The sequence below is a fragment of the Convolutriloba macropyga genome, chromosome 9, assembly GCF_964194025.1.
Source record: "Convolutriloba macropyga chromosome 9, txConMacr16.3, whole genome shotgun sequence".
NCBI classification, from domain to species: Eukaryota; Metazoa; Xenacoelomorpha; order Acoela; family Convolutidae; genus Convolutriloba; species Convolutriloba macropyga.
The window spans coordinates 38,904,128-38,915,454 of record NC_134476.1 but is presented as its reverse complement, the minus strand read 5'-3'; the positions used below and the strand labels follow the sequence as shown (position 1 = coordinate 38,915,454).

The window sequence follows — 11,327 nt, the reverse complement described above, 5'->3', positions numbered from 1 at the left end:
TTTGGGAAGAAAGCCAAACCGCAAATTATCCAATTTATTAGCTAAACCATACTCAAATAACCCAGAAAAAAAACAATTAAAAACATTGTGTTTTTGAAAAAAAGAATACTGAAAAAATCGGTGCATACCCAAGAAAAAATATGAAAGCTAGATTGTTCAAATGAAGTTGAACTAGATACGTTGATAGTCCATCAATTGTATCGCATCATCTCAAGTACCAGACATCCATCTAAGCAACGAGTCTGACAACCCACCTCTACCTAATCGAATAAGTAAGATAAAACCGTCCGAATTACATTTCTCCATCGAAGACAAAACCAAAAAGTAATCTATGATAAAAAATGTTGCCAGGAAATCAATCGCGCAAAAAGCAAATGAACTACATCCCGCAAAAGCCCTTTTATGGAACCTAATAGAAGATAACGCAATCACCGATTACTCACCCCAGCAAATAAACAGATACACCTTCTTAAAAAAAATACAATCTTAAGAGAAAATAACTTAGCAAAAGTCTGTCAATAACGAAATCTAAATCACCTACTTCGGAAAATGATATCGAAAAAAAGACAACAAATATTCCATTTGTTGGCCTGTAAAACAGCAGGAGAGTATAACCGTAGAAAAAGAAAAAAAAGAATATTTTGCTTAGAGAAGAGCCGTGCGCAATAGAAGAAATTGACCAATCCAAGACAGCCATCAAAAACAAAAACCAAACAAAAACTAACTCCAATTGAACAAAAAATAAAAAAAATACATGCTGGAACCACAACAAGATCCTCAAGTTACCAGCAGAGAACCAAAAATGACAGATAAGGATAAAGAACTCACAACACAAATAACTTAGGCAAAAAACAGCCAAAAAACGCCTTAAAAACACAGACAGCATTTTCAACAAAATTCATTCAATGAAAGAGCCTTACAAGCAGCAAGTAAAACAAAGGCCAATGACACAACTACTTCAATCAGCAGTAGTAACTTCGGAAAACAATCAAAAACACATAAGAATGCGCATCTCCAAGTCAGACTACAACAACTTCAGAAGCTCCAAAAGCCAGCATCCAACCAGTCATAATTCCGGTAAACGGATCATTCCTAAAACTAAACTGAGAAACAATTGATGAAGACGACAACTAAAAAATTATACAAGCATTCACAACTCCTCCGAACACAGAACATGGGCCAATACTCATGAGTAACGACTCATCAATCTTCATGCAAACTTCGCATTCAGATCCACCAGTAACGCCGGAAATGAGGCAAACAATTTCATCTCCAAAAAAATTAACAAAGAAATTGCATAAAACAGCAGAGAAAATTTTTGCCTAAAACGGTCAATTCTAGGGTGAACCAACATCATACGCAAGAACCACACAAAAAGTAATCAATCTAGGTTCAGCCCAAGTCCAAAGAAGGGACTACACTCAAGATGACATAAAACAAAAAAAAACACAAACTGAGCATTCAAAACCAACATACTAATTCTGGAGCGTAGCAAATGGAATACAGGATCCACCGGATCAAAATCACATATTCATCAAGAAACAGAACAACACCGGTCAGCACCAAATTCCAATGCAACCCAACTGGTTCAAACATTTAATTCACCGACAAAAACTGACGAGTCTGAAAACGAGCCATCCAGCCGCCAATCAGCGCCCCAACACACCACGGCATCTTCAATAATAACCGTCTATGCGACACCACTAAACTCTTTTCCAGTGGAGTCCATTTCAGATTTGAACTACGGTGACTTAGGGAAGTTGGAATCATTTCATTGGGAAATAATACAAGGGAGATGATATAAACGAGGGGGATTGTGATACAGATGTTTTCCAATGGAGATAAACTTAGTAACCAATCATCTAGAAGTACTATTTTTGAACACTTTTAAGCAATATGTTAAATATATATCTTTTGATGTACACAGCCATTACGAAGTCACAGTTGTACTGTAGACGTTCATTTATGCTCAAGTCAGACTGACCACCCTATATCCTTGAAACTCGTAACTGCATGGCAGACGCATAGAATGAGGCCGGACAGTAAAATTGTGTGCGGCCAACTGAAAACTGAAGAAAGTTAAATCAAGTTTTAGAACTTGTTTTTTGTAGTCCTTAGTGTGTTAGCCTACGTCGATTTATCTTATTGAGCACCTATAATTACTATTTCGGAACACGCTAATCAGCTCGGAACTGATATGTAGGAAAAGTGGATATCAATCGTGCCGTACGAAGCCCGTCGATATACACCAACATGTTTGCTCAAATCTTACTATTCATAATGCTCCCGATCTAATCGGATTCGAACTAAACACTGAAGTGGAGAATCCCTATCTAACAGAGAGCGCGTTAGCGAGTTATTTTGGTTATAATATTATAATAATTATTATTTTTTTTATTTTTATTTTCATTTTTGTTTTTTTTACTATTATTTTTTTGTTTTAATGTTATGATTTTCAAGATTATTATTATTATTATTATTTTTATTATTATTGTTATTATTATTTTTAATGTTATTATTTTTATCATTTATATTATTATTATTAAAATTATTATTAATATAATTATTATGACTATTAAACTTTTTTTTTAATGTTATTATTATTCTTTTAATTATTCTTATTATTATTATTATTGTTAATGTTATTTTTATCTTTAATATTATTTTTATCTTACTACTATTAATTTTACTATTATTATTTCTGTTATTATTAGTACTATTAATTTTTATATCTTTGTTATAACTATTATTATCATAATTACTATTATTGTTATTAGTATTATTATTACTATTAATATTATTATTTTTATTATTATTATTATTATTATTATTATTATTATTATTATTTTTATTTTCATTAATATTATTACTATCTCTTATTATTATTATTTTTTATTGTTATTCCTTTATTTTTTTTTAATATTATTTATTATATTCAGTCCTTAGTGTGTTAGCCTACGTCGACTTATCTTATTGAGCACCTATAGTTACTAGTTCGGAACACGCTAATCAGGTCCGAACAGATATGGAGGAAAGTGGATTTCAACAGTTCCTTACGGAGCCCGCCGTTGTGAACCAACATCTGATGTTCAAATCTTGCTATTCGTAATGCTTCCGATCCAATCGGATCCGAATTAAATACTGCAGTGGAGAATCTCGCATCTAACGGAGAGCGCGTTATCGAGTGTAGAGACCGGTAAAACAATTATTATTGTTATTATTATTATTATTATTATTTTTATTAATATTATTATTATTTTAACTATTATTATTAGTATTATTATTATTATTATTATTATTATTATTATTATTATTATTATTATTATTATTATTATTTTTTATTATTAATACTATTATCATTTCTTATTATTATTAATATTTTTATTATTATTTTTATATTACAGAATGATTATTATTATTGCTAACTACAAAATCCTTATTAGGGTCCACTGAAAATGTTTGGAAATTTAGTGACGATGTGGGCATGTTAATAAACAATATGCTTGATTTTCAACTCTTTTATTGCTAGTTTCACCAAAGACAACTCTGTTGCAGATTTCTGTTAAAGAATTTTATGAGGAGCACTTGCTTAAAAACTTTCGAAAGCAGATCAGCAACCCAATTGTTTGCTTTGCTTACGTTTAATCAGCAACCCAAACTTTGGATTCAGTAAAAAGTTTTTTTCAAAAACTGCCTTGGGCAACTTTTTCCCCCATTGGAACTAGACATCACCATTGTTTTTAGAACTTAAGGAGCTCTGTTAACGTATAGAATTTGTTAGGAGAGGAATCTTGTAAAAATGCTAGAATTAATAATATCTTTAATTAATTAAGTTAGTTTGAATTAAAGGGGACTTATTGAGTGGTGACTGCTTTTAAATTTACTAAGCGAGAAGGTAAAATATCGTTTGATTCTTAATTGCCATAGTAGAGCCTCCATACTTTAGGTGCATTGTATGTGAGCTGTTCTCTTCGATTTTAAGCTTTTTTGAGGGAAAATGAATGTTGATAAATGAACAAAGTGCATAAACTTTGCAAATACACAGAAAACAGTCACCCTTTGAGATATTAATTTAATTCCGCAAAATTTAATCACTTAACAACAGTTAGAAAGTTAAAAATCAAATACTTCCTACTTTTATAGGGAAAAATGTAAGCAAAAATGCTGACCAATCGCAAGAAACTTTGGATCTTTTCCGTGGGAAACCCAGGAACAAACCTCAGGCTCGAATTAGGCTCAAACCATAAAACCAACCTACGCATTCTCGCTGTGTTATTTTGAAAATTTGTGAGCTAGCAGAGAGATATATCAATACACTGATTCAAATGAATTGTTTGCAACCTGAATTGAATAATAAATAAACCTGGAAGTTTCAAATTTACCGGAAAACAACAACCATATTGAAGTCTGAGTAATTTTTTTCTTAAAAACCAGAGAATATTTGTTAGGGAAAACGCAGTTTTCCATTTCAGGATGAAATCAGGTCTTGGTTCTGAAGAAAATGCAAAAAGACAAAAGATATCATCTTCAAGTACAATGGAGCACTGACAAGAGGAAATTGTAAATTCCATTCATTAATTTGAAATTATCAGTTATAACTAGATGCTTGTATATATCTCTCAACTTATTGTGAAATAGTTTCTGTAAATTGAAACCCATTGTATAAAAATGGCATATAAAAAAATTGTAATAATTATCTTTTTCTTACACATGAGGTGAGCATGCGAAATTGAGGATGAATTATGTGAAAATGCTAATTTAAGACGTTCAGATCTCGGTTAGCTGCAGTCACGTTGCCTTTTCTAAAGAACTGCAGCTCATAATTAACATAAGATTGAAAAAGTTTCAATGACAAGACGTTTCGGAAGAAGTTTTTGTGATTTCAGAAGAAGGTTCATGCAAGCTTTTCGATTCATCTTGCCGTCTTGTTAATTCATTTTGAAAGCTTTTCGGTCCATCATGCTAGTTGTCTTGCAAGTGCATTGTAATGATAGAATATTGCAATTGATTCGAAAAGCTTGCAAGACAAATGCTTTCACTTGCTTGATTGCTCTCGAAATACATGCTAGTTTGTCAATTCATCGACAATTCGAGAAGAGTTGCTGCTATAGTGTAGTCGAGGAAAGAGACATAAGTAATTAAACAGTATGAGAATTCCTGTTAATGCAAAAGCAATTTCTCTACTCGAGCCGAGGTGTCAACGCTAAAAAACGCAAAATTATGTAAGATTGGCGTTAGTAGCGTTGAATTTATGTAAGATCAACAATTGAGCGTAGATCTTACATTATTCAACGCATTCAACGCCAATCTTACATATTTTGCGAAGAATTTAGCTTAGCTCTTACATGTTTTGCGTTGAACTTAGCGTAGATCTTAAATATTTTGCGTTGGATTTAGCGTAGATCTTACATAAATTCAACGCATTCAACGCTGAATTTAGCGTAGATCTTAAACATTTAGCTTAGATCTTTCAAATTTTGCGTTAAATATAGCGTTGAAACTACATAATATTACTTTTTGTTTTTTTTTGTGGGGGGCGTACGAGGGGGGAGGGGGGAGAAATGGGGACACGTGGTCTGCGGAGGCAGTATAGGGGAGTACGTGGGAGAGGAGGGTGCGTGGGGGTGAGGTGGAGGGGGTACGAAGCGGGGGGGGGGGGGTTGTGTGTGTGTGTGGGGTACGTATGGTGATGGGGGGATGGGGTACTTAGGGGTACGAGGGGGGTGGTGGCGGTGGTGGGAGGGGTTTGATAGGGGTGGGGCTGTGGAAGGGGGTACGTCTTGGGGGGGGGGGGGTGGGTGGTGTGAGTTGGGTGGTGTATATGGGGTTAGGTTGGGGTACGTGTGGGAAGTAGGTGTGATGAGGGGGGAGGGGGGGAGGGTGTACGCGTGGTGGGGGGGGGGCATTTTTCGTGATTTTTTTCAAAAAATCTGAAACCGGTTGCGTGCAAGAAAAACTGCAAAGAGTTGAAAAGTCAGAAAATTAGAGCAAAATTTGAACAAAAATCTAATAAGATCTAAGCTGAATTCAACGCATAATTATGTAAGATCTACGCTTAGAAACGCCAAATTTACGCAAAACGTCCGTTTTATAGTCCGGATTTCTAAAGAGTGCGGATCCTAAGAAAATTAAGGATCTGTGGCACAGTGGTAGAAGAGTTTTTTGAGGTGACAAGTAACCAGGAGGTCAGTGGTTCCATGCCCATACCCAGAGTTTTACAGGTTGAGTTTTTCTTTAAAATGAACGCTAAATTTAACGCAAAATATGAAGATCAACGCTAAATTAAACGCAAAATGTAAGATCTACGCTAAACTCAACGCAAAATATGTAAGAGCTACGCTAAACTCAACTCAAAATATGTAAGTTCTACGCTATATTGGAAACAATCAACGCAAAACTATGTGAGAAAGTTGAAGTGAATTCTCCGACTTGTCAACGCTAGTTACCGCTGACCTTACATAAGTGTGGCAAAATTCCTCGGCCCGGGTAGTCAAAGACATCAGATGCAGCAACGAAAATTTATAAAACCGTGGTTTGATTATGTGTCAAATTTTATTTATCAAGTTTTTTTTAGAAATTGAAATCAATATCTTAGTGAAGCAGAAGTTCTCTGTGCTCGACTGCAAAGCATTTGCATGGCAGAGAATGGAAATTTGCGAGGTAAAAAATCACCACAAAAGTTTTAAACTTAGCGAAATAAGATTTTCTGTAAAAACTTTTTGTTTCGACAGTAATTGAGTTTTCAGGCATGTTCCCTGCATTTGACACAAATAGCCTTAATTGACTTATATGAATAGTAATATTTAATTTTTTAACGCTTTAGGTCAATCTCGCTGAACCAAATACCTTAATAAGAGCAAATGTCATTCCAAAGTGTCCATTCTGGTCCATTTCAACCCTCAGTGGAAAGTGAACAATATTAAACTAACTGGAAAAATCAACCAATTGTAATATTGAAGTTTCAGTAGTTTTTAGTCTACAGATGTTACCAGAGGTTTTTATGGTCATCTGATCCTTTTTTCATTCAGCTTCAAGAAGTTTTCTTCATAACTAGTATTTCAAGAGAACTGCTTTGGACACTATCCGGAAAAGTACCAAAGCCCTGTATCCACTAAAACCGCAAAATTATATCAGATAGAGGGTTGTTGCGTAACAATCAAGACAAGAGTAGAAGCACATGAAATCTTGACTCAAGTCCTTGAACAGGTGGAAACGGATACCCGCAAATAGGTATTCATCAAAAAAACTGTAACAAAAACCTTTACTTAACATAATGTTTTGACCAAAGAACTTGTTTTCGTATTTATAGAACAAGTATAATGTGACCCTTCTTCGAGCCCTGTTCAAATAGAATCTTCTTTTACGTCCCTATATGGGGACTTGAGTCACTCCACAGTTCCACATTCTGTGCTGGGCACAAGACAAAGATGTCACCGAACAGCTGTCACAGTACAGTCTTGAGGCCAACAGTCTGTGAGACGCACAAAAAAACAAAAAAAGATTAAAGGACTAAAAACAAAGGCCCTAAAGACAAAGACACTTTTTGGAGCCAAATTTTTGGGCAAATTTTTGTTCTCTAAATTCTTGGTCTGATATTTGTATGGAATCTACTTGTAATAACTCAAACTCAATTTTGAATAAGTTAGCCATGGTCATTAATTGTATAAACTCAATTAGCAATTCAGAAACGCAAATTGACAAAAAAAAACGTTTTTTAAAACCGAAACTCAAAAACCGTTCTTAAAATTTTCGGCCTGAAATTCCTATAGAATCTACTTTTAATAGTTCAGCCTTACTTTTGAATTAGTTGCCAGTGAGTCAAATAGGTCATCACTAGGATAAAATTCACTAGCTATTCATGAACGAAAGTTGACGAAAAGGCAAACGTTTTGAAAACAGATATTCAAAAAACGTTCTTCAAATACTTGGCTAGATATTCCTACAGAATGTATCTGTAATAGTTCAAACTCAGTCTTGAACATGGTGCAAAGAAACGTTTTGAAATCAGATAATCAAAAAACGTTCTTCGAATACTTGGCCAGTTATTCCTATAGAATGTATTTGTAATAGTTCGAACTCAGTTTAGAACTGGTTGCCAGTGAGCCAAAAAGGTCTTCACTTGGATAAATTCAACTAGCTATTCATAAAAGAAAATTGACTAAAAAAGAAACGTTTTGAAAACAGATATTCAGAAAACGTTCTTCAAATACTTGGCTGGATATTCCTATAGAATGTATTTGTAATAGTTCAAACTCAGTTTTGAACATGTTGCCAGTGAGCCATAAGGTCATCACTTGGATAAATTCAATTAAATATTCATAAACGAAAATTGACGAAAAAAGAAACGTTTTAAAAACAGATATTCAGAAAACGTTCTTCAAATACTTGGCTAGATATTCATAAAGAATGTATTTGTAATAGTTCAAACTCAGTTTTGAACATGCTGCCAGTGAGCCAAAAAGGTCGTCTTCATTTGAATAGTTTCAACTAGCTATTCATAAACGAAAATTGACGAAAAAAGAAACGTTTTGAAAACAGATATTCAAAAAACGTTCTTCAAATACTTGGCCAGTTATTCCTATAGAATGTATTTTTAATTGTGCGAACTTAGTTTTGAACATGTTGCCAGTGAGTCAAATGGTCATCACTTGAATAAATTCAATTAGATATTCATAAACGAAATTTGACGAAAAAAGAAACGTTTCGAAAACAGATATTCAAAAATGGTTCTTCAAATACTTGGCCATTTATTCCTATGGAATGTTTTTGTAGTAGTTCGAACTCAGTTTTGAACTGATTGCCAGTGAGCCAAAAGGTCATCACTCGGATAAATTCATTTAAATATTCATAAATGAAAATTGATGAAAAAAGAAACGTTTTGAAAACAGATATTCAGAAAACGTTCTTCAAATACTTGGCTAGATATTCCTATAGAGTGTATTGGTGATATTTCAAACTCAGTTCTGAACATGTTGCCATTGAGCCAAAAGGTCATCACTTGGATAAATTCAGTTAAATATTCATAAACGAAAATTGACGAAAAAAGAAACGTTTTGAAAACAGATATTCAGAAAACGTTCTTGAAATACTTGGCTAGATATCCCTATAGAATTTTTGTATGTAATTGTTCCGACTCAGTTTTGAATTAGTTGACAGTAAGCCAAACAGGTCGTCTTCACTTGGATAAATTCAACTAGCTATTCATAAACGAAAATTGAAGAAAAGAAGAAACGTTTTGAAAACAGATAATCGAAAAACGTTCTTCGAATACTTGGCTAGATATTCCTATAGAATGTATTTGTAAAAGTTCAAAATCAGTTTTGAACATGTTGCCACTGAGCCAAATGGTCATCACTTGAATAAATTCAATTAAATCTTCATAAACAAAAATTGACGAAAAAAGAAACGTTTTGAAAATATATATTCAAAAAACTTTCTTCAAATACTTGGCCAGTTATTCGTTAAAATGTATTTGTAATAGTTTGAACTCAGTTTTCAACTGGTTGCCAGTGAGCCAAAAAGGTCTTCACATGGATAAATTCAACTAGTTATTCATAAACGAAAATTGACGAAAAAAAAACGTTTTGAAAACAGTTATTGAAAAAACGTTCTTTAAAAACTTGGCTAGATTTTCCTAAAGAATGTATTTGTAATAGTTCGAACTCAGTATTGAACGTGTTGCCAATGAGCCAAAAGGTCATCACTTGGATAAATTCAATTAAGTATTCGTAAACAAAAATTGACGAAGAAACGTTTTGAAAACAGATATTCAAAGAACGTGCTTCAAATACTTGGCCAGTGATTCCTATAGAATGTATTTGCAATAGGTCAAACTCACTCTTGAACTGGTTTCCAATGAGCCAAAAAGGTCTTCACCTGGATAAATTCAATTAGCTATTCATAAAGAAAATTGACAAACAAAAACGTTTTTGAAAACAGAAACTCCAAAGTATTTGCCCTGATAATTTTATATAATATACACTTTTATTATTCGAACTCAATTTTGTAATAGTTTCTCAGTGAGCAAAAAAGTTGATTAGTTGGATGAGTTCATTAAAATTTTTATATTCGAAAATTGACGAAAAAACGTTTATCACAAGACAAAATTTTAAAAAAATTTTAATTGTCGGCTTCATATTATTAAGGAAAGAAATTTTCATTATCCAAACCAATCTCTGAAGATATTTCTCAATTACTAAGTGTTTTTGAACAGAAATGAACTGAAAAAACCTAAAATAACTGAAAATTCTTGCCATCCCACCAAAAATCAAACAAGACAGCAGAATTTAAATTTTGCGCAAAACATAATTTTTTGCAGAAGCATTTGGTTTCAGGTGTTGCCGTCGTCGAAATCCGTTAGTTCTTTGTTTTCAGACGTTACCATACTGAGATGAAGAAAATCGACGAAAGAAAAGCGTTTAAAGTAAATATTTGATTTGATCGAAACCAATTCTTTATCTCAAAGAGATCAGGGATCTAGGACGTCATCTCAGTCAATTTCTTTATGAAATTCAGTAAAAAATTTAAAAAAGGGTCTCATGTTAAGTTTTTCAGAGGGCAATAGAAGCACCACAACATCACTCAGGTTGACAAAGAGTGGGAATCTTTCAGAACAGAAGAAAATAACGTTTCCTGCAAAGTCTTCAAGCTTCTTGTGGTTTATTATAGTTTTTCATCCTTATGTTTTCTTTCAGTAGCCCCTGTTGCCTACACCCCTATCATCTAAAACATGTTTTTAGGTTTTAGGCACACAGAAAGAAAAGATTTCCTTAGAAAACAAAAAGAATTTAGCTGCTTAGAAAATTACGAAACTTTTTTCAGATTTTGGTCGCTAAGGATGTACGGTTAGAGTCAGAAAGTAAGAGAAAACTTCTGGTAAATTTTAAGGTCTGCTGATAGATCATTAGCTATTGAAAGCGAGTATTTACCAGGTATTGAAATTTCAAAAACAAAAAATTGTTTAATTTAAAACATTTTCTTTCTCGATTAATTTTGGTTTAACTGTATAGTTGTGACATAACATAACATTCCTGCCACCTAAATTATTAAAGGCATTCATATTCCATCATTGAGTTAGCAATTTCAGCGAAGTATTGATTTTGTTTGACAGGAAACAAGCAATTATTTGGTTCTGTCAGACAAAAGTCGTAAAAAGCGCGCGAACGTTTGAAGAAAGCATCTAATTCCTTCTCTAGAACAAAAGCTATATGCTAGATTCAGCAAACAAAAACTAATTAAACATATCAATTTTGTTAAAAGTCTTGTTGTTGCTCTTTTCACGAAGAAAAAACTAGGTTTGTTAGCAGTCAACTATTGGACAATTTTTG

General features: G+C 33.2%; 1 protein-coding gene across 1 annotated transcript in view; it reads left to right on the top strand.

Annotated features, from left to right (window-relative positions):
* Window positions 1-4,693, top strand: part of LOC142346215 (uncharacterized) — a 58,246-nt gene extending 53,553 nt beyond the window's left edge. Inside the window, exon 8 of the mRNA XM_075398729.1 lies at window positions 4,473-4,693. Within this exon, the coding sequence (XP_075254844.1) occupies window positions 4,473-4,548 (76 nt within the window). The 3' untranslated portion in view covers window positions 4,549-4,693. The remainder of the gene's footprint in view (window positions 1-4,472) is intronic.
* The last annotated feature ends 6,634 nt before the right edge of the window (window positions 4,694-11,327 follow it).